Source organism: Vespa mandarinia, chromosome 10, assembly GCF_050613455.1.
Source record: "Vespa mandarinia isolate Hongniang chromosome 10, ASM5061345v1, whole genome shotgun sequence".
Taxonomy (NCBI): Eukaryota; Metazoa; Arthropoda; class Insecta; order Hymenoptera; family Vespidae; genus Vespa; species Vespa mandarinia.
In genome coordinates this window covers 4,108,112-4,132,500 of record NC_140819.1, presented here as the reverse complement: position 1 = coordinate 4,132,500, position 24,389 = coordinate 4,108,112, and the positions used below count along the sequence as shown (strand labels likewise).

The following is a 24,389-nucleotide window of genomic DNA, read 5'->3' as shown; positions in this document are numbered from 1 at the left end:
ATTAAAATAAACTAAAATATTTTCTATTTTCGCTGATGAATGTATGAATAATATTTGCATATATCTACTTGTTTATAATTTCATACATTATTTGTCTTTGTATAAAATTAAATAAAACATTTCGTAATATATGTTACATTTATTTTTATAAACATAACTGTTATGTGATATATTTATTGATTAACAAGTTATGAAAAGCTTTAATTTGACATAAGTATACGTGCAAATTTTATATTGATAAAAGAAAATTTTTTATATGAACAAAAAAATTAATGTGTTCCAAAATTTCTTCGTACAACACCATATTGGCTTTCGTACGATCGGCAAAAGGCGATTCTACGTATGGCCAGATGTCCATTTATCCATGCGTGCAAGTGAATTTATCCTTATGGTTTAATATACGTTATTAAAAGTGAAATCGAAAGTTCAAAAAATTAATAAAAAATTTTAAGCGATTAAAATTAATGTACATTACATTGACAGAATTACATATTGATTATTAATTTTACATACAATAAAATTTCGATTATCATTCAAGATATAAATTCAAATAAAAATTCAAATAAAAATAATCAAAGAAAATATAAATAAAAAAAAACACTAATTTTTATATAAAGATCAATATATATATATATATACTGATCTTTATTTCAAACTGATATATATATATATATATCAGTTCGAACAAGCAACATGACATATGAATCATTAACGCATTTACTTAACAATTAACAGAAACTATTATTATGTATTGTTAACAAAAAAAACAATAGATTATATCACAACATTGTTTACATTTATAGACTTATCAAAAAGAATCGTCTAAAAGTGTATGTGAACTTCAACGATATGAGATTATACAATCCTAATCTCTCTTTCTCTCTCTCTCTCTCTCTCTCTCTCTTTCTCTCCCCCTCCCTTTCATATTTTAAGATCGTAAGATCAGAAGAAATTTTCCCGCCTAAGATAACCATCATTGTTTCTACGAACGATAATTAAAAAACATTTGATATGACTAGCGAGGGATTTCCAATCGATTTTCAAATAAATCGATGATCGCTGTAATTTTTCCTTGTTAAGTTCATTACGTTGTTTTCTTAAAAATCGTCTGTCAGTACCAATGGCACGATAAGAAGAGAGGAAAAAGTAAAACGCACCGATGGTAGTCACCGCTAAACTGACAAGGGGATCCTTTATCCTGTCACCGATACATGATGTTCTTTCAGGAAGATCTTGATTATTATCTTTGTTGTTACACTTTGAAGGCATTTTATAGTGGACCTCCTGCTTGAAGAACGCCTAGTTTCTAACTGACTGCCTGCCAACAGCGCGTGGTTGAAATCAATATCAATCCCTGTACACCTTTACCTTCTCCCTCCACTGACTCTCATTCTTTTCTCTCTTTTTATTCTCTTTCTTTCTCTTTCCTTCTGTTTCTATTCATTTGTATTTTTTCTCCTTTCCATGAACACACACATCTAAAGACCCTTCCGCACTCCCTCGCACTATATCGCACTCTCTCGCTCTCTTTTTTCCTCTCTCTTTCTCTCTCTCTCTCTTTCTCTCTCGCTCTCTTTTTCCTCTCTCTCTCTCTCTCTCTTTCTCTCTCGCTCTCTTTTTCCTCTCTCTCTCTCTCTTTCTCTCTCGCTCTCTTTTTTCCTCTCTCTCTCTCTCTTTCTCTCTCACTTACTCTTTTTTTTCATTTCTTTTTTCTTTTTCTCATGAACACACATTTACATACACACGTACACACACGTACCTATACGCTTGCGCGAACACAGAGAAAGAGAGAAAAAGAGAAAGAGAAAGAGAGAAAGAGAGAGGTATACACCTGTAATTCTGTTTCGTTCTTTCACTATATCTACTATCTTTCTTTCTTTCTGACTCCCTCCGTCATAACGTTCTTGGCGGAACTCTTTTATCCACGCGATTCTCAACACGTGCTTACCGGTATTAATGGTCTTATATCTATGCTTGAATGAACAATTGCGCACTATCACACGTTGCACCCCTCTTGCGTTATGATAAAATAGATTATGAAGTAAAAAAAAAAAAAAAACAAAAAAAAGAAAGAAGGATTATAAAAATATACGGTTAATCCTTCCATTACCAAAGATGACTATAGTCATTCATTATTAGATGCTTACGCTGTATTTCATTTACTGACTTTATTCATTAATTAAAAATTTCGCATTGATTCATAAAATTTTGATTATATTAATTCAATAGACGAATTAAATAAGAAATCAATTATTTTTACATACAAAAATTATCAAATGTTAAATTATGTCAGTGGTAAAGTATGTATACATTCGATGTGTAATAAAGTATACGGTTGCTTCACGCTAAAGTTTAGCCTCTTTAAATTGTCGTTGTTGACCTTCATTTATCAACAGATTTTAATCAACAATTTTTTCTACTGATCAGCTATAAGGTTACTTTATATGAAAGATTAGGTATTACGCATGATTAGAGGATGAACTATGTACATGTGTATTTGCGTGTGTATGTGTGTGTTTATGTGTGTTTGAGCGCGCGTGTGTGCGTATGTATATGTATTGATAGAAAAAAATAAAACAAAAAGAAAACAAATGGGCGAAAAAATTTTATGGCTTCGTTCGAAAGTTTTACGGTCTTAAGGTTTGCGAGAAAGGTTCTTGGAAAACGAAGGATCCAAGGTCGGCCAACATACAAAAGGTATAATTAATAAGCATTTTTGCCAATATTTTTTGGGGAATGAGAAAAAAATGATTATAATTTCGTTTCGTAGAAACGAAAGAATATCTTCTTAAAAGGAGATCCTTCTTCGAAAGGTGAGAATTATTTATTTGACATTTTAACTTTGAATTTTTATATATTTAAATATACGAAGAATATATGGTATAATTAAGAAAGATTTTTTACACCCCCTAGAGACCTTACGACTACAAAGATCGTATCCGGTATACTCGAAGGTATTCTCCGGTTAACTATATCTACATAACTGGCTTAAATAGTTAGTGCATACAACTTATGTACATATATATAAGCGTATATATATATCTGTATACGTATAAAAACTATTCGATAATATTAATTTTACTTATAAAAAATAATATATCTGTTTATACACAATATTATAGGAATTGTGCTTTATTCAATACTTAAAAAAAAAACATAAGTCCTATAAGTTTTTACATATATTATTAATTTCATTATGTTTCGTTCGAAAAATATATACAATCTAATATTATCATAATAATTATTCACTTATCCAAGCACTTAAGTTCCTATAATAGAAATTTACTTATGTGTATCTCTCGTAGAAAGGGTTGCACTTATCGACATCTGCTGATTATCGTCAATGCATCCACGCATCCATGTACAATGTGTATGCATATGAACGCATATTGCAAGAACATCAAACGTATCAAAAGATCTACTCGAAAGTAGATCATAAAGTTCCTTTCTATTAGCCGAAATTTTCTAAATATATGTATGTTGGAACAAATGAGATAGAGAAAGAGAGAGAGAGAGTGAAAAGGCGCGTAAAGAAAGTTCCGAAACGGATACCACGAGATTCTAGATGGCGCTGTACGTAGACCAAAAATAATACCGGAACACCGGTGTAGTCGTTGGAAGAAGAGGAGGGTTTCGTTATTGAAGTAAATCTTAGAACGTTGAGAAAGAGAGATAGATCGAGTGAAAGGGAGAGGGAGAGAGGGAGAGTAGCGTCTTTTTGTACGAGTGAAAGACAAGAGAAGGGTAATGTTTCCTTCGTAGACACTTGTGTGTGTGTGTGTGTGTGTGTATGTGTATATGCGTGTATTTTATTTTTTCTCTTTCTCAAAAGACAAAAACATAAAGTTACACTTTTTTCCATTTCGAGTTTTGTCCCTAAGTTCCACCGCATTTGCGGTCATGGCGATGGGAATGATAGATCACCGGTTTGTCGTCTACGTCCTCTTCGTCATCGGTAGCGGTTGTCTTGCCAACGATGCTAACATGTGAGTTCATTTACATTTGTAAAACGATATTTCTTCTATCTCCTCGAACACGCATAAAATTTAAATATACTGTATATATGGTGGGCATACAAAATTCCAAATATATTCCCGTAAAATCAATTATAATTTTTCGAAATTTTTTAAGCTCTCAGTTAGGCTTACAGTATCTCTAACTAGGCAACTATTAGTTGTACAATCTAACAACAAAATAATTAATCTAAAGGATCTCGAAAAAGAGTAATTGATATTTAAAATCATCCTAAGAACTTTTGGCCTACCCTGTATATATGTATCACGATGATCGGTAAAGTAGCACGAATGTTAAAATATTTCTGTATATGTATTTGTGCGCGTTTGATCATTTTTATTAACAAACTTTTTTCTTTTCTTTTTTTTTTTCGTTTACAGAGTCAGTAAATGGGCACAGAATTTAGGTACAGAATTATGGGAATTGGCAAATGCCGTAGCACGTCCCGAAGAATTATTAACAGTGAGTATAATGCGTCCATGCATTTATGCATTCTCTACCTTAATGCTTTCCATCTTTGCTCTCGATATAACGCTCGTAAACGCTCGATAGACTATTTTCGTCGTGCGTTCGTGCGCGATGACGATTTCTTTGATGAGGGGATGAGGACACACTCGAGATATAGGGTTGGATTCTAAGATATTTCATATCGACCTATGATAAGTAAACCTTTGGTATATTGCTCTTAAGATAATTGTTGTCATCACTGTTTCGTTAAATTTATACGAATAGAATAAAATAATAGGTTCTTCGTTTTATTTTTTAAAAGTGATATGTATCTTAACAATTTTATAATTTTAACGATGAAATGTAAAAATGTTCTAACGAAATTACATTTTAATATTGAAATTACGAAGACTGACGTAATATTTGAAGAATTGCACATGTAGCTTGTAAGCTCTGCCTGCGACTATAGATGCCACTTCTGTTACGTTTCAACGAAGATATAAAACTATATTCAAAAATTATATGTAATTATCAGAATTTAATATATAAAATTATCAGATATTAATTGCTAATTATAATAATTATATTATATAATTATAATTATATTATATAACGTATAATTTTTTTGCGTTCTTTTGTTTTATCAGATATACAGAAACATGAATACAATAGTACAGGATAAATCTGGTGACGAACTAGTCAATATAATAAGCGAAAACGTTGGACGAATGTTACGTAGAAAAATGGATGCTGTTACTTGCATTCGTATTGCGGCCGAATCGAATGCCGAAAATAATTCTTCTGAATCGGAAGAATATAATAGTAATTTTACTTATTTCTCAGGAAAGTATAGTCAGGTAATCGGTGAAGAACAGATCGAGATTCCTGAAAATATGTTGAAGAACAAAAGTATATATAGGTAATAATTAATTAGTAATTGTTTAATAATTAAAAAAATTAATTTATTTCTTACTTCCTATTTGTTATCATTGTTACATTATTATAGAGGATTGTACGCCTAATACATAGTAGCGATTATATGCATAGTGTCGTTTGTTATGTGGATCGGAATTTACCAATTGCGATTGGAATGGGGTTGGGAATCTCGCGGTAATGCACTGTATTCTCGTTCATTGGTTAAAGATCAATCCATAAAGTGAATATATACATATATATATATGATATATACGTAGATAGATAGAGAAGATATTAACAGTATCATGATCGTCAATACCAATATATTGGATTTAGAAAGAGATCGTATATAATAGCAATGAGGATAAAAATAATAAGGTGAAAGATATTTTAGTTAATATAACAAATTATATTTTATAGACAAATGAAGTTAACACCAGACTCACATTTTTATAATATTCCTGTAAATACGAGCCATTCGTCGGTACATATACCGACCAATGTTTATGATTTAACACCGGCTGTAATGGAGGATATAAGGAGAACGGAAATTTTAGATGAAACATTCCGACAGAATTATGAGTCAGATCCTGCTTTATCTTGGCAATACTTTGGTTCTGTTACGGGAATGTTAAGACATTATCCATCGATGCAATGGAGAACCGACAATCCAGATTCAGATGACGGTGGTGTAGATCTTTACGATTGCAGAGTACGTAGTTGGTTTATCGAGGCTGCGACTTGTACCAAAGACGTGGTCATCCTGATGGATACTAGTGGTAGTATGACTGGTATGGGATTGACCATAGGTAAATTAAATTATAATATAAATAAATATATGAATTTAATAAATATAATTTTTTGAAATTTCATGGAAACATATATAACTCAGAATCATTTGATAAATTAATAATATGAATTTCATATTTCCTTGTAGCTAGAGCAACGGTAATGTCAATATTGGATACACTTTCGAACAATGATTTCGTTACTCTTTTAAGTTACAACAATCAGACCGAAGATATGATACCATGTTTCAAAGACATGCTCATCCAAGCGACACCGGAAAACGTCGATACGTTTAAGAATTCAATGAAGGATATAAAGACCGAGGGTATCGCAAATCTCACTGAAGCATTTACCAGAGCTTTCAGTTTGCTCAAAACTTATAGAGAGACACGTGGTTGCAGTGCCGATACACCTTGCAATCAACTAATTATGTTAGTTACGGATGGAGTGCCTGGAAATCTATCGGAGGTATCGATAAACGATATAATATAAGTTATTTAAGAAAATATTAACATTTTTTTCGCAACAATATTGCGTAATATAATAGTATGGGTTTACGGTTATAATAGACGATACGTTAGATGGATCTGGGTTAGTTATTCAGTTGAAGAAAATTTTCTATCGTAAAATCGACATAAAAGTAAGTGGTACTCCTGCGTGAATGTTCTTGATATGAAAAAAGGGGTGCATTCCGAACGGTATCTTCTACGAGTACCTCTTCAATTTTATGAGATCCCACTCGAAAGGCCAAGTATAATAGTCTCTCACTCTCTCTTTTTCTCTCTCTCTCTCTCTTATTCTCTTACTCTATCTTTCTTATTTCTCTTCTTATCTTACAATTAGTACCACGCGTGTAGTACTATTATACTACCTTCTTCCTCTTATTACACTTTTACTTTTAATACCTTATATTATTAAACGAGCAATTCTTGTACATTTTCTAGAATGCGAAAAAGTGATTTAGCTAAGTCTCGGCTTTGGGAAAATTTATTTAAGATCCATCGAATTAAATTAACCAAATAATATATAAGTGATTTTATGAGTACACAATGGTGCATAACGATATTCTTTGAACTTCGTATGTTTATCTTAGCAACTATTATTATTATTATTATTATTATTATTGTAGTATTATGTGAGTTTTTACGTAGAATAAAATAATAATTAGATAAAATTTACGATTATAGGAATATACAAAAAATAACTAATGCGTTCGATGAATATTAAAAAAAAATATTCTAATAATTTTCAAATATTACTTTTATATGAAGTGATTAAGAATTTTATCCTCAATTGTTTTTTCATAGGTGTTTCAAACATGGAATTGGCAAGATAATAATACACACATACCAGTACGTGTATTCACTTACCTCTTGGGTAAGGAGGTCACGAAGGTACGCGAAATCCAATGGATGGCCTGCCTTAATCGTGGTTACTACACCCATGTGCATACACAAGAGGAAGTACGCGAACAGGTGCTCAAGTATATACCGGTTGTCGCTCGACCTTTAGTTCTTCAAAAAGTGAAGCACCCTGTCGTGTGGACGCACACTTATGCTGACACAACGGTGAGAAAATGTTTAATACGCTTCACTATTTTTTTTTGTTTTGTTTTCTAATTAAATTTTTTTTTTTTTTAAATTAATTAATCAATTAATTTATCAATTATCACGAACAAAAAAAAACGCAATATATATATGTGCATATGTATATAATACAAATGGCTCGTTAAACGATTAGAAAAATTGTGTTAATTTCTTTAGGATGTATTTCGTGACATCACTAAAGATCTAGTTTATTGTTTTATGTGTAAATGCTCATGAAATTTAACACAAGTAAAATCTATAATGTCATGCGTTACACACGGCTGCTGATTGTCGGTACCCGCTGAAGTGAAGAAAAGAAAAAGCGCGAAGGTAGCATTTATGCTATCCGAACCACGTCGTCGGTTTCTTGTTACGAGATAGCGGAACAAACGGCCGCGAAACCTCATAGCTGTCGTTGCCACGGGACGTTTCTTGTAGATGATTCTTATTGTGTTATGTATACTCAGCTACATACATATATATATATATATATATAAGAGAACCTCAAACAGATCATTCAGCACCATATGTGAGATAATATAATACCATTAATGGAGAAAAATGAATGATCGACAAAAATATGATTTCATCAAAATAAAAATATCATTTCATCAGGACAAAAGTTGCATAATGTGAAATTGATTATAAAATAATCTCCATTTTGAAATTAGCAAAGAAAAAAAAATGTGCATTGCTCCGAGAGCGTTCGTTCTTCTTAAAAAAAAAAAATCTCGACATAGGAAATCGGGAAAGTACAGTAAAATTTTGTAAACCTGATGATTTCCATTCTAAACATACGAATTCCATTAGAATCCGGCACTTGCCACGTGGCTATGGAAAGTGATGAAGCACGAGAAGCAAAAGTCCCGTCTCGAGAAGTACCTCAAGGGAAAACGTCTGGGCGTGCGAATAAACGAGGATGCCATCTACATAAAGAAGGTTCAAGCAAGCAACAAAAAAAAAAAAACTATTCTCCCCTATCACCCTGCTTGCCCTGAAGCTTCGGATGTGTTTCCTTTATTTTTTTCTTTTCTTTTTTTTTCCTTTTTTTTTCTTCCTTTTATTTTTTTATCGCCTGTGCACATCAAAACTCTCTAGAAAAGTGTTAGTTTCTGGAACTGAGAAGCAGAAGACAATGAGAACTTTTCTTATGTTGGTCGAGGCAAAAAAAGCAAAACAAGCAAGAAAAGTATGCATCCAAATGTTTGAAATATGCATTCTTATCGTCTACTGATATTCAGATCCACAATTTTTATTTTCCTTATGTTATTTTTAGTAGCATTAGTTATGTAGACGTACGTGAGTTATTTATTGTTTAATTAGTTAGATTAATGTTATAATATAATCTATGCCCGGATTTCCTTTAATTAGCCTCACCACGCTCATTTGCCTTTAGAATAGCTCGTTTTTCGTTATTATTTGGTGTCTTTTATTTGAACGATGAACGAAAGATATAAAAAAAAAAAAATAAGAGAGAGAGACTGGTATTTGATTAACACGTTAAATACGTCAAAATTAATTCTTTTGTTATTCTTCACAGTTACATAAAAATGAGGACGTCAGGAGAGATCCAGCTACTTTGAACACTACATTCTGGCAAGAATATAGATTGCTTACGTCCGTCAGTACACCGGTATTCGATCGCAAAGGAAATCGTAACAATAGAACCAGGATAGCAAATTTACTTGGTATAGCAGGCACTGACGTTCCCATCGATGATATTCGGAAACTAACTTTACCGTACAAACTCGGCGTCAATGGTTATGCATTTATCGTATCGAACAACGGCTATGTGATATTACATCCGGATTTAAGACCCGTTCATAAAGGAAGACTCAAATTAAATTATAACAGTGTCGATCTCACTGAAGTGGAAATTCTTGATGATGGTCGTGGGCCAAGGTAAAGTGAAAGTCCTTTCTTTAACATGATGTTACACCAACTCATCGATAGGAACGAGAATTCGATAAATTTCAACTTTACTAACATGCATACATATTACATCAAAAATAACTGAATAATAAAGTTAAAGAAGAATATGTTTGATGTTCATTATTCTTCAAAAACGAGCACAGGAATCCTGGACCGGAAATATTGGCACTCCGTTCAGCCTTGGTTGATCACAAACGTGGCAATATGAGAGATGTTCCGGTTAAGCTCCACTACGATGATTATCGTCGCGTGACTTTGGAAAGACGTGACTATTTCTATGCACCGTTACCTGGTACACCTTTTGGTCTTGCGGTTGCTCTACCCAATTATGGTACTACTTGGATAAAAGTAAGTAGGTCAATTGAAATTATATATATATTTGTATAAAAATGTTTCCATCATGATTTAAGATTTTTTTTTGTTTTTTTTTTTGTTTTTTTATAAAATTACAAAAGGTAGGAGATGAAATTCGTAGGAATCAAGAAAGAAAAGTAAATAATGCTGACTTCTTCGTTGGCAATTCTTGGCGTGTACATCCTGGCTGGGTCTATTGTCGCTTCCATTATTTAGAAGGACACGAATTTGACACACCGGAACAGGAATTACGCCATTTTTTAGATCTATTAGATAAACCAGAGTGGCGATGGTCCGACCAATACGAAGCTTATCCTATATCTAATAACATGTCGCTCGATGAAGACCCAGAATGTGGAAGACAAACCTTGTTCCATAATGATTATTATTGCAACAAGGAACTCATGCAATTGTTAGTATTCGATGCAAGAGCAACAAACAATAGCTTCGCCGGTGACTATATTGTCGATGATCCAACAGTAAGAAAATTAGCGGATCAATATAAAATTTTCTTAAGATTTGTCGCAACTCAGAGTGGCCTTACAAGGTGGCATCATTTGGTAACTAAGGAATTAGCAGATAAAAACTATGGTATTGAATTTGGTGATCTCCATAGAAGAGCTGTTAATGAACCATGGTATAAAGGTGCCATTTTTCAAAATAATTTGGATCCTGATAGTATATCCATATCAGGTACTTTTATCTAAATCCTAAATAATAGAGTCATTAATAAAACATAAATAAGTTTCATCTTTCTATTATCATAATTAATAGTTCCTTGGGAAGCGGATGAAGATGCTATAGTCACAGCTTCTATGGGTATATTTCCTACATACGGTGAAAAAAAAGCACCAGCAGCCGTAATTGGTTTTCAAATGCCAATGGCAGGTTTGTATCGAAAGTTTGTCGAATTAACGTCAAACAATACGGAGTCGGAAATGAACTGCAACCAAACGTGGATCGATTGTTACTTGGTGGATCAGAATGGATATATAATTATCTCGGAAGCTTACAATGACACCGGTCAGTTTATGGGAACTCAAGAAGGAGCCGTAATGGATTCTATGATTCAACAAGGTATCTTCAATGCTGTCGAGATTTATGACTACCAAGCTTGGTGCGAAGAATTGGTATGTAAAATAATATTTATATTTAAATAAAATAAATTAACGTACGTTCGTCTTATTTTCTTTAATTTAATTTTTTAATCAGATTGATAAAATATTGAGTTGGTACGTAAAAAAAATACTCGAACGGCAGCGATATCTTAGAAAGTATTTGTGAATTCTTCAAAGATCTGTGAATGTATGAAAGAATCAATACGTGGCATCGAACTTTGTTAAAAATATTGTTTGAAAAAGAAAATAATATTTTTCAGTGCACCGAAGGAGCAGCATACATTCCAACGGATCCGCTAACTTATCTGTGGAAACTATTGCTCTGGTTTCTGTTGAGAGTGACGTGTTTTACGACCCAGTTCGTAAACTTGCCTCTTACCTACGGTAAAGTTCACCTAGACGAAGATGCACCGGATCCTCCACCTCCGGCACGCCCTTATCTCTATCACTATCCGTGCGATCAAAAGAGAACATTATACATGATGAATGAAACTGTAGCTGCCAAAGTAGTTAGAAATAATCCTGAACATTGTTCAAAACCATACTACGCACAACGAGTTAGTATATTATTTTCAATTATTTTAATATAATATATAATAATTTTTAAGCTATTAATTTACATCTATATATTAAATGATCTTTTTATTAATAGAACGAACTTAGAATGAATTAGTATATAGAACGATATTTATAATTACAGGTACCTCATACAAATTTATTATTTCTCGTTATCGATAGTATGTATTCAACGTGTTACGAAAGACTCGAAATAACACCCGTTACTATTTCACCATTCGAATATACTAATGGTACAGAGGATAGACCTTGTCATAAAATTCCACTGAACGATCTAAAAAGAAGACGACTCGAGGGTTGCTTTACGGAGCATCCATTAGAGCACGAGATCGAAGCTTGTGGAAGAGGATCGAAAGAAAATATTTCTTTATTTCTTGTATTTCTTGTTATATTTAAAATAATATATTTAAGTTAAAATATCTGATTATTCAACAAAAAAACAACATTATCCAATCATGCTGCGTTCATTCTTTTTTATTCATCAATTATTATCCGTTTGAATAATTTTTATTTATGATTTTTCCATTTTAACAAATCTCGATCAAATAAAGATACTTGAAAGTGTAATATAAACTGATCTCATTATATTCCTGTATCTTGCGTTTCATTGCTTTCCTTAAAAATTTAATTAATTATTTTTACAAAAATAAAAACAAATACGAAAAGAAAGTTTGAATTAGAAAAGAACAACAAGAAGAAAAGAAGATATCGTTAATTGAAGAATAATAAAAGAAGAAAGAAATAATATCAATTATCCTCATTGTCTGTCTGCCAAATCTCCTTTTTTTTCTCCTTCTCGAGCTCAAGGACATTTAAGAGTTAAAATGTGTAGATCGATCGGGGCAAGAGAAAGGGAGGGGTTCAATTGGCGATCACTTTTCTGCGTGAGATGGCTTTCTGCTGGCGACGATTTGTCGGATAAAACCCATTGCAGAAATATTTCTCCAGAAAAATGACCTATTTGGCAATAGTTATGATATCAACCATTCAATTCTTATGACTCTTAAGTAAGAGATCATTTAAATATAAGTCCTATTTATTATTTACTTAAATATAAATCCTATTTGTATTCTTCCGGTCGTCAATAATATATGTGTATGTATGAATATACATATATATATATATATATATATATATATATATAAGAAATGTTAATATTCGCATTAAAAATATTGTTAATCTATAAAAATCAAAGCGAAGGATAGTCTACCTTGTATCCCGTAGAAGAAGAAGAAAAAGAAGAAGAAGAAGAAACAGAAGACAAATCCAATCTCTTTAAAGATACATTGAAAATCCAAGGAATTCGAAGTTGTGAAAGTTTATCGTTGTCCTAAAAAGGAGACATTGCTATCAATTAGGATGTTACGTTATGTATAAAAAAGATAGACAGACTGGCGCGGCATCGCGTCGTCAGGCGTTTCGACGTCGTATGACGGTCGTTCGTAGGACGATGAGCTTACGCGCAAGCTCGAGGTCAAAAGCATTTGCCGATCGATAAACGTAGAAACCACCACCGTGGAACGTGGCCGATTGTATTATGCGCACTACCAGCGCCGTTGGCAGCGCAACGACGACGACGACGACGACGGTGACGGTGACAGTGACGGTGACGACGGTGACAACGACAACGATAACGGCGACAAACAAGAACGTGTACGACGACGAAAACGGTGGTGGCAACGACAACGACGACAACGACGACGACGACGAAGACGGTGAAGACGACTACGACGACGAATACGAGGACTACGAGGGCATCCTTAATGTCAGACGCGAGTGTGCTCTCGGGCTCAGTTTTGTTTAACGTGTCCTCCCGTAAACAGCAGAGAGCCGAAGCGAGAGAGGTCTCGAAAAGTGATGAAGTCCTCTTTCCTATCGGCCACCGTCGCCACCCTGTTCCTGATCCTGATCGAGGCACCCGATCCTGGTGACGGTATTTCTCACAACACGTAAGTATTTCAATCAGGATTATTTTCTTCATTTTTTTCTTTCTTTTATATTTCTTTCTTTTTTATTTTCTTCTTTTTCTTTTTTTTTATTTTTCTTTTTTTTTCTTTTCGTTGTTGATTCAATTCAATCCACCTCATCTATTACCGTGACGATACAATTTTACGTTTGTCAACGAGATTGCTTTCAAGGTTGAACCTTCCTTTAATACATTTATTTACACCTTTTTTTCTAAAAAGAAGCATTTCGCGTGTGTGTGTGTGTGTGTGTGTGTGTGTGTGGGTGCGTGCGCGCGAGTATGTATATATATATTTTTTTTTCATGATATAACGTGATGATAATACATGATATTGCTACATGTAATTATAATAAAAGGAGACACGTATAATCACATTAAGGACTTAACTCTCTTATGATACATACTGTAACGTGACTATGACGTTAAAGTTGTTTTATTAATCAATCGATTCAAATCGTCCCCCTATATTTTTTTTTTCTTTTTCTTTTCTTTTAGAGTGAAAACATGGGCGGAAAAGCTGGGCTTCGAGTTATCGCAATTGGGAAAATACGTAACGAATGTGGAAAAGTTTCATGAGAGTTACAAACACGCGGATGTTAAACCTCGCGACGGAGGCGCTTTGGTACATGAAATTGCCAAGGATATCAAAGCGATGATGGAATCTAAAATTTCAGCAATAAGGGTATAGTTTATCTTTTTTTCTATTATAATTATTATAATTATTATTGTAATTATTATTATTATTATTATTATTATTATTATTATTATTATTATTATTATTATTATTATTATTATTATTATTATTATTATCATCTATCGTTATTATTAAAATTTCTCGAGAAAAATTGTTTGGGGGTTTTATTTGTTCACCAGAGAATTATGGACGTTGCCGAAACGTCAGCTTTATCAGCACCAGATGCCGATCCTCCAGAGTCCTTTGATTTTATTAACGCGAAAAATAATACAATCGAACTCGAGTATAGTGACCATTTCGGTGGACAAGTTAATTTGAATATGTCCGCGGTTCACGTGCCAACAAATGTATACGAACGTGCGTCGGAAGTACTCAGGGCGATTAAGTGGTCCGAGGAATTAGACAAGACATTTATTAATAATTATGAACAAGATCCATCGTTATCCTGGCAATATTTCGGCAGTGCTACGGGTTTTATGAGACAGTATCCTGCAATGAATTGGTATATGGAACCGGTCGATCTCTTCGATTGCAGAACACGAAGTTGGTATATCGAAGCAGCTACCAGTCCCAAGGACATTCTTATACTTATGGATATATCCGGTAGCATGACCGGAATGCGTCGAGAAATTGCTCGACATGTCGTTAATAATATTTTAGACACACTTGGAAATAATGATTTTGTCAATATCATTACATTCTCGAATATTACGAAAGAGGTAAAGTCTTATTGGAGAATATCGTTTCTAACTTTGATTATTTACTTTTTTTTTACTTTTTTTTTACTTTTTGATTATTTACTTATTATTAAAAATCGTATGAATTTTCTTTTATTTATTTCTTGTCATTTCCCAATGATATAATTCATACTTTCATACGACTTCAATACTCACATACGAGTATTACGTAAGACCCTTCCATTTTAGGTGGTTCCTTGTTTCAATGATACCTTGGTTCAAGCGAATTTAGCAAACGTAAGGGAACTGAAGAGGGCTATTTCAAATCTCGAAACAGTGAATATTGCAAATTTTTCTTTAGCCTTGACTACGGCTTTTGAACTACTTGCAACTTATCGTTTGGAAAAAGAAGGGGCAAGATGTAATCAGGCAATTATGCTAATAACTGATGGAGTACCTTTTAATTATAAGGAGATCTTCGAAGAATATAATTGGAAAGATAATCCTGATGAACCTTTAAAAGCTGATATGCCGGTTAGAATGTTCACTTACCTGATTGGTAGAGAAGTAGCGGATGTTCGTGAGGTACAATGGATGGCTTGCGCGAATAGAGGATATTACGTACATCTTTGTACTTTAGCTGAAGTTCGAGAAGAGGTAGAATATTTTTTTATTCAATTAACCCATCAATTAAATATTCAAATATATCAATAATTATTGAGCATTTCCTTTAGGTCTTGAAATATATTCCTGTGATGGCCAGGCCATTAGTTTTGGGCCGTACAGATCATCCAACTATATGGACACCGGTCTATGCTGACATTACGGATCCAAAAATGACGGACTGGCTGTGGGAACAACGTGAAAGCGAACAACAAAAGGAACGATTTTTACAATACCATAGAAATCGAAAACTCTTCAATACGGAGGAACAGGACCGTAGATTCGTGAAGAAGCAAAAGAAATCGCACGAACAAAGTGATGATTTACAGGAATACAGATTGATGACTTCGGTTAGCATGCCCGTCTTCGACAGACGTGAAAACGCGGTAAGTTTCAAATTTATTAAATAACGATTAACTCTTAATGATTAAATAATATCCTTACGAAAGAAGAAAATAATATATAAAAGAAGTGTTATATATTAAATAAAATGAAAAATATCGCAAAGAAATCCAGAACGATTTAGAGAATCTATAGTTGCGAAAAGAAATATGATTTTTTTTTTTTTTTGACGAGTTAGGTAAAGCACACAGGCAAAGTACATACTCGATGTTAATTCTTCGGCCAACTTATATAAATAAGCGTACGTATTGGAAAAATTCCCGTCCTTTTCATTCGAACTTAATTCATTCGCTTAACTCATTTTGATTCACGGCACGAACCCATTCATTCTCATTCACCTTAAGAAATTTTCTTTTTCTCTAACGAGAGATAACATTATTATATTATGAAAATCCCGAAATCCATCTAAAAACGAATATTATTATCACGATCTTCGTGTCCTTGCATTCGTCCTACATGGAAATTTTTCGATCGATTCGTTTTATTATCCAGAAATTCAGTCTCTTTCGTCGGTTTTAAGTTCCTCTTTGTCCACAGAACATCACAAGGCAGGTGCTGGTGAACGAAGCTTACTGGGTGACAGAGACAAGAGAGGTTGGCAGCCAAAAAACACAAGCAACGTTGTTTCAATGCATAGAACCCTATACCTACACCTTTTATATTCGTACATACAGCGACCGTATACAGATCCAAATTTTGCACGTTTTTAATAATAATATCCAGAAATAAATTATAATCGAGAATTAAATTTTTATCTAAACCGATATAAATTTGGCTTGTCTATATTTCTAGGTAAAAGAAAAAAAAAGAAAAAAAAAAGAACAAAGAAGATTATTTTTTTTTATTTACATGATATGGAGAATAAACGGTCGCCGTGTGACATTTCTTTCGTTCCTTTTAGGTCCACCTTCGTCTCTCTGGTATCTTATTTTGATCTAACATTAGTACTGCAATTGGTTTAATCATTAGGTAGGTTTAGGTACTTTAGTCTACCCTGTGTCCTGTCGAGACGAGTAGAAAAAAGGGAAATTCCCGCCCGCCTGTTGGATTGCGAACGGCGAACTTCCTCGTAAAACTTAATCATTTTTATTATTATTATCATTATTATCATTATTATTATCATTATTATTATCATTATTATTATTATTATTATTATTATCATTATTATTATTATTATTATTATTATTATTATTATTATTATTATTATTATTATTATTATTATTATTATTATTATTATTGTTATTGTTATTATTATTATTATGTTGTTGTTGTTATAATTATTATTATTATTATTATTATTATTATTATTATTATTATTATTATTATTATTATTATTATTATTATTATTATTATTATTATTATTATTATTATTATTATTATTATTATTATTATTATTATTATTATTATTATTATTATTATTATTATTATTATTATTATTATTATTATTATTATTATTATTATTGTTGTTGTTGTCGTTATTATAAATATTATTATCGCTGACTCGTAGAAGAAATCATTTTCTGCAGTCGTCGTGTTTGAAAAAAAAGAACTTTCAAAAACAATACAAATTAAAATAAAAACTATAAACTCATATAAATATACACACAATACGACTTGGCAGTTTATTGAGTGCTAGAATTTCGTTAGAGGAATTACATTAGTAGATTACATTTGAACGCCGTTGCAATTGGTCGATTTTTTATGAACTACGAATCATTGTATCATTTGTGAAAATATTACTATGTCAACAATCGAAAATTTATTTCACAAAATTTCATGCCAAAAAAGCTACATTCTTGTTCGTACTTGATTTTGGAAAGATTCGTATTCTACATAAAAATCGACGATCGAAAGATCAACGGCGCGCTAATTATTAATTTGAAATTAACACCTAGGATTTAGCCTGCGTCAGATATTATTGTTATTATTCTGTATCGTTATTATTACTATGATTATGAGTATAATTACTCTATTATTTTTTGTTATTATTATTATTATTATTATTATTATGTATACTATTATTGTATTCTTATTCTTATTCTTATGTTTTCTTCTTCTTCTTTTCTTATTATTATTGTTATTGTTATTATTATTATGTTGTTGTTGTTATAATTATTATTATTATTATTATTATTATTATTATTATTATTATTATTGTTATTGTTATTATTATTATGTTGTTGTTATTATAATTATTATTATTATTATTATTATTATTATTATTATTATTATTATTATTATTATTATTATTATTATTATTATGATTATTATTATTATTGAGAATGTAGTGAGCTAGTTTTATATACATACATATATTCAGACGTGTCAGATAACACACACTTATCGTTATTCGTTTATTTAGTATATCATTTTTTGGATACTAGTAACGTGTGTCTTTAGAACGAATTCATTGTGATAGCCTTGTTGGAGAAGGTAGATACGCTTCTGGTTATGCGACTTGGGATGATATGATCATTTGTAATTTATTTCGATAACGTCCCTGTCACGCGACCTGCGAAGGATCTTTTAAAATTGTCGACAATTGTATGCGCAGACACGAATCGCCGATCTTCTTGGTGTTGCCGGCACGGACGTACCCATCGAGGAAATACAAAAGTTTATGATGCCACATATGGTAAGAAGTTATTGATCATTTTAAATCTCTTTAGAATCCATACCATAAACGATTCACGTGTTTTTATTTTTGTTTTCTTTTTATTTTATTTTATTTGCTTTTTTTTTTCTTTGTCTTTCTAGCTGGGTGTTAATGGATACGCGTTCATCGTTACCAATAACGGCTACATCCTAATTCATCCTGATCTTCGACCTGTGGTAACTATGAACTGTATTAAATTGAAAGGTTCTAATCTTAAAGATATTATATAAGTCCATCTCATAAAAATATTCTTTGATAGTTTCAAGGCATATTAAAACCAGCATACAACAGTGTCGATATGACTGAGGTTGAATTAATGGATCAAGACAAAGGACCGAGAGAATTCGATGAAGGAATAATTATGGTATAAAATTATCACAAGCTAATAGATCATCTAATAAGCTAATATCCAACCTTGAATGATGGTTAATATCAATAATCGTTTCTTCGCAGCTCCGTAACGATGTGGTCAATCAAGCTAACGGTAGCGTGACGTTACATACGAAATATCATTACGATGACATGGTGAGTATATATATATATATATATATATATATATATATATATATATATATATAAAACGAAAACTTCGTAATGTATTAGGTCTATCGAAATGTTCTATTCAATTAGGACACAAATTGTTAATACCAATGAGTCATTTTATCCGAAAGAAATTCTAAAGCTTTTATCAGGATAAATAAGAAGTTGTTAATATTAATAAAAACTACTCTGTTAATTATATATTAATAAACGGTATAAAAATTTATTATTATTTTTTTTTCTTTTGACTAAAAAACAAAGCAGAACTTTCTGATTGACCTAATAATTTTCAATTGAAATTTCAATTAAAATAAGAATATATTCGAGCTGCATTTGTTGATTATTTGTTAAAAATAGAAACGTGTTGGTCGTGTGAAAAGAAAATACGATTATACCGGAATATCGAAAACCCCATTCACGGTGGTTGTGAGCCTTCCGCAGCACGATTACGCCGGAAGCTATCGTATACACGCCACCGAGGAGATACACAGATCTCATGTGAGGGGTGAGTATGCTGTTTATTATATACATATAACAACGTTTTTCAAAATCCACAAAATATATAAAAATTAATAATTAGATAGATAAATATCTCGTTCCAGAAAATATTTCAGGACAAAGTTTTCAACGAAAATTGAAATATCTCATTCGTTCTAATATAAAATATAGATCAAATCGTTTTTATTTTTGCTATAAGAACAATATCTATAGTAAAATGAAAACTTGAAAGATAGAAAATTTTAAAGATATGATAGATCCATAAACTTTTTTTTCGTTACTTTGCGTTCATACATTAATTATTTTATTATGTATATATTCTTTATACTTCTTTCTTTTTTCAATATTAAATTAAAAAAGAAACTAACGTTGACTCGTCGTAGGAAAAAACGTGACAGATTACTTCCCGGGTAACAACTGGCGGGTGCATCCTGATTGGATGTATTGCAAGTAAGTGTATTCTTTCATTTTGTTTTATTAATAACATTATTGTACTATAAATCAATTTTTTCTATTTACTTATAAATATATTTATATAATAACAACTCTATTATCTATTAATAAATAATAACTTTAAATTTAATTTACTATAATTGGTATTAAACTTGAATAATATAAATTCAAAGATAATAATAATGATTTATTATTATCATAGATATCATTATGAGGGTGAACACAAGTTCAATAACTCGGAATTGGAACTCTTACATTTTCTGAAACGTACCCGTTTGCCAGGTTGGAAGTGGATCGATATGAAACAAAGATCCCAACCGCCAGAGTTTTCTGCCGCGAGTTCCGGTCATGGCTCGCATCGCAAATCTTACAGTTAGTATCTAAATTATTATTTATAACACATTATAAATTATTAATAATATTTTTAATTTAACGAAACTATTTGTAACACTGATCGAAAATGGAAATAACTTGTTTTGTAATAGAAAACTTTTTATATTAACAGATAATCCTTACAAGGCCGACAAAAATTCCTATTACTGTGATAGATACCTTCTTTCGAGTCTGGTATTCGATGCTAAGGTAACCGAGTGGTTTGCGAATCCCAGTACCACCCGCGAAGAAAAAGGGTGAGTTAATTTTTCATTAATTTTTGATAAAAAAAAAAAGGAGAGAAAAAAACATGAAAATAAAACAAAACAAAAAAGATTACGAATCTTCGCAATACCAACGCGAATTCGATCGGATGTAAATGAAGATATTTAGTTCCTTAACGCGGATCACGAGAAACGTCATACAAGCGCAAACACACCGTCATGAATTAACTGAAGAGAGAGGGAGAAAAAGAGAGAAAGAAAGAGAGAAAGAACGAGAGAGTGAGATAGAGTGAAAGAGAGAGAGAAAGAGTGAGAGAGAGAGAGGAAAAGAGAGAGAGAGAGAGAGAGAGAAAGAGAGATAATACTGTGTCGTTCTTCTCTGTTCTTAAGTTATTTGCACAGTTTTTCTCTTGTTTTATTAATTTCTTTATAATCAGGATAGTAAAAAATGCACCTATTCTTTTTTGACTAATACTTAACCACTTTGACGCAATGCAGACCTTTAGCTAGGCTGATGAATCTGCTAACCAGGTAACGTTCATCAAATCGCACCTTTCGCCTTTAGAAAATAAAATTGCCTCAATTATTACGATCTTTTTATTACTCTATTGCACTATAACTTTCTTTCACTCTAAATTATTTCTCGATTCGTTTGTATACTATAGTTGTATTTATTTATTTACTTTGTTACCACTTTCTTCGGATCGTTTTTATTTTTTAATTGTATTTATTTTATTTCATTTATTTACTTTTCTTTTTAATCTTTTTTCTGCTATATGACTCGTCACAAATTCATTGGATATTCATTTACCTTCTTTTTCTCTGGTGTCTCACATATTCTTCTTGTTGGTTCATCGAAATTTTTATATTAGCAAAACAAGTTGCTTATACGCTTCTTCGTAGGGCCAGCATCGTCTTTCAGGAATGGATTCGTGAAGAGGAAGTGAAGCTCTACTCTAATAGCAAATGGATTTTCTCGATACGAAATGTATCGCTGTAGAAATAAAATATATTAATCCGTACGAGATCATATAAATTTGCACATTTATATTATATTATTATATACACACATATATACATACATATATATATATATATATATAACTGGCTATATTATAAATCTTAAAACAAATAAATCAAAAATTTACAAGTTCTATTTAAATGAGATTTGTGCAAATTTATATAAATCTTTGTTTAATAACTTGGCACATTTTTAATCAAACTTACGTACAATTTACGTATATATGTATATGCATAAGCAAACAAATCAGCAAATTCCAAGATAATTACTAATCACGATACCTAGCTCGATATATTCGTATTTTGTATTATTTATAAATCATAGTAAAATAAAAGAAAAAAGAAAAGAGAAGATTTGATTAAATTTTAACACGTAACTTTTCATAGGAAGGAATTTCAACAACGTTTTGGAGTGACGCTTGCTTTCATGGCTACGCACAGTGGTTTAACAAGATGGCAAGATTTTCTATTGGATGAAGAAGATCCTATACCTGATGACCACTTTAGCAACATGTATCCTAAAGCAATAGATGAGGTCTGGTACAAACGTGCAGTAGAACAACATTATGTTCAACCAGAAAGCTTTGTCTTCTCGGTCCCAATCGATGATGAAGGAGCAGATAATACTACTTTAGTCACTGCCAGTCGTGCCATATTTATCGGTAAATTTATTTCCCAATTGATCATTTATTTTAATAAAAAATTTCTTAAATTATATATATATATGTATATATATTTAAATTATTATTTGCAGGAAATGGAAAAACTAAAGCACCAGCAGCCGTCGTAGGATTTCAATTTCAACATACTGCTTTACAAGGATTATTTCAAAATATAACGTTTAATTGCGAAGGACTCGGTAATTGTTATAAACATTGCGGTAACGATTCATGGGCATGTTATTTGATTGATAACAATGGATATATAATCGCGGCGAAAGACGAGATCGACGCTGGAAAATTCTTTGGTGAAGTCAGAGGTCCTGTAATGGCTGGTCTGGTAAAGGAAGGTATTTTCGAGAAAATCAGGATGTACGATTATCAAGCAGTTTGTTTCAAAAGTAAACAGACGAAAAACGATGCTAGTATATTACTGACGGTTCGTTGAATTTCTTGAAAACGTTTTAAAGAAAAGAGAACGTTTTAAAAAAAATATATTTCAATTTAATTAACAGCCCTGGACAAGCTTCAAAAAAGTCATTACCTGGATTATTGGCCAAATGGCTTGGGCCTGGGTAAAAGCTGGTATTTGGAATTCGGACTATGCACACGCTTATGCTTATCCAAACGAAAATGATGGTATGCACGATGATTATCATGAAAATGATGATAAAGCTCCAGTCGATGCCAAAGATGAAAAATTGTTTGATATGAAAATTTTAATTAATAGAACACGGCCAGAGGCATGCGATAAAGAGGTTACTACAGATAATATTTTAAAATAATGAAATCAACGAGGTTATTTAAATCAAAGTAAAATTAAATTTTCAGGTATACTTATATTTGCGCAATTCATCTGTAACAAATTACAACATCGAGGTTGATACAGACGACGAATGCGCAAGACCCTACGTCGTGCAACCGGTCAATTTCAGCAACATGTTATTAATTGTAGTTAACATAGGCACTTGCTACGACACCACGCTTCCATCTTTAACCGTGGTACCTGAAGAAGTGATATATGAAAATAATTCTCTGGTTTGTCAAAAGGCTTGGACATTTTTAAAAAGGAAAAGGCCAGAATCCTGTATAAGAACTCATCCAAGAGAAAGTGAAATTAAGGATCTCTGTGGATTAGCTAGTGAACAAGGGCCAAACAATTTCCTTATCTTTTTGTTGCTAACGTGTATTTTGATCAAACAGATTGTCTTTCGGTACAATTAATTCTTGCTTTTTTTATAACCAACAATATAGCGAGATGATATCTATCATGATATCGATATACCCTTAATGAGCAAAGAAATGTGAAGCGTGATTAATCTAATGTCAAAATTTTAGAATCTAGTCAAAATGCATCGGCGTATATCTCGATGGAACGCTTATGCTAGAGGCAACCCTCAGTTTCTACCTCTTTTCACCCTGCTGATTTGCAGCACGGCTTGAAATACTGGCTGATACATGTATACCAGATAGTTATGTCGCGAATATTAATCGTTCAATCGTTCTCTCGTGCGAGATCATAGATTAAAAGCTGGGAAAGTCCAAAAAGCAAAATCTTACTGCCCGAAACGCAAAGCGATCTGTGCTCTGTGCGCTGCTGCTCTTCACTTTTTCTCTTTATTCGTCTCTTTATCTTTCTAAATCTACATAATTCCTTTAATATTGTTAATACTATTTCGAAAGTTAGTATCGTCATATATTTAAATAAAATGTCAAACATTGTTTTCTTTTTTATGTTTGACAAATTTTCCATAAAAAATCGATGTTTGTAAATTAGAATAGATAGACAATTTTCAGGTAAAATTTATGTACAAAGATCAAATATTTACATGGG

At 31.9% G+C, this 24,389-nt stretch overlaps 3 protein-coding genes across 11 annotated transcripts in view; 2 read left to right on the top strand and 1 right to left on the bottom strand.

Annotated features, from left to right (window-relative positions):
* LOC118446375 (protein rolling stone) overlaps positions 1-1,317 on the bottom strand; it is a 7,027-nt gene extending 5,710 nt beyond the window's left edge. The window contains exon 1 of the mRNA XM_035876965.2: positions 1,158-1,317. Within this exon, the coding sequence (XP_035732858.1) occupies positions 1,158-1,269 (112 nt within the window). The 5' untranslated portion in view covers positions 1,270-1,317. The remainder of the gene's footprint in view (positions 1-1,157) is intronic.
* Positions 1,318-3,650: 2,333 nt separating this feature from the next.
* Positions 3,651-12,278, top strand: Ca-Ma2d (Ca[2+] channel Muscle-specific alpha2/delta subunit). Of its 6 annotated transcripts, XM_035876945.2 has the most exons (15): positions 3,651-3,986; positions 4,395-4,476; positions 4,567-4,640; positions 4,872-4,985; positions 5,109-5,380; positions 5,797-6,185; positions 6,314-6,633; positions 7,473-7,733; positions 8,562-8,690; positions 9,292-9,653; positions 9,827-10,031; positions 10,139-10,730; positions 10,812-11,167; positions 11,416-11,712; positions 11,856-12,277. In XM_035876945.2, the coding sequence occupies exons 5-15, from the start codon at positions 5,121-5,123 to the stop codon at positions 12,144-12,146; spliced, it is 3,462 nt and encodes a 1,153-aa protein (XP_035732838.1). In that variant the 5' UTR covers positions 3,651-3,986; positions 4,395-4,476; positions 4,567-4,640; positions 4,872-4,985; positions 5,109-5,120; the 3' UTR covers positions 12,147-12,277. The 6 variants fall into 6 exon arrangements, with proteins under 6 accessions (XP_035732838.1, XP_085516112.1, XP_035732832.2 ...); XM_085659986.1 differs by having other exon boundaries at positions 4,567-4,985; XM_035876939.2 differs by lacking the exons at positions 4,567-4,640; positions 4,872-4,985 and having other exon boundaries at positions 11,856-12,278.
* A 1,068-nt stretch (positions 12,279-13,346) lies between these two features.
* Positions 13,347-24,306, top strand: stj (voltage-dependent calcium channel subunit straightjacket). 4 transcript variants are annotated; one of them, XM_035876950.2, is made up of 19 exons: positions 13,347-13,680; positions 14,193-14,379; positions 14,571-15,110; positions 15,318-15,725; positions 15,803-16,117; positions 16,671-16,727; positions 18,688-18,768; positions 18,891-18,965; positions 19,049-19,153; positions 19,243-19,314; positions 19,687-19,834; positions 20,211-20,277; positions 20,483-20,652; positions 20,786-20,909; positions 21,375-21,407; positions 22,284-22,558; positions 22,651-22,994; positions 23,071-23,313; positions 23,387-24,306. In XM_035876950.2, exons 1-19 carry the CDS (start codon positions 13,589-13,591, stop codon positions 23,777-23,779), a joined length of 3,729 nt encoding a protein of 1,242 aa, XP_035732843.1. In that variant the 5' UTR covers positions 13,347-13,588; the 3' UTR covers positions 23,780-24,306. The 4 variants fall into 4 exon arrangements, with proteins under 4 accessions (XP_035732843.1, XP_035732845.1, XP_035732844.1 ...); XM_035876952.2 differs by lacking the exon at positions 16,671-16,727 and having other exon boundaries at positions 13,348-13,680; XM_035876951.2 differs by lacking the exon at positions 21,375-21,407 and having other exon boundaries at positions 13,348-13,680.
* Positions 24,307-24,389: the final 83 nt, after the last annotated feature.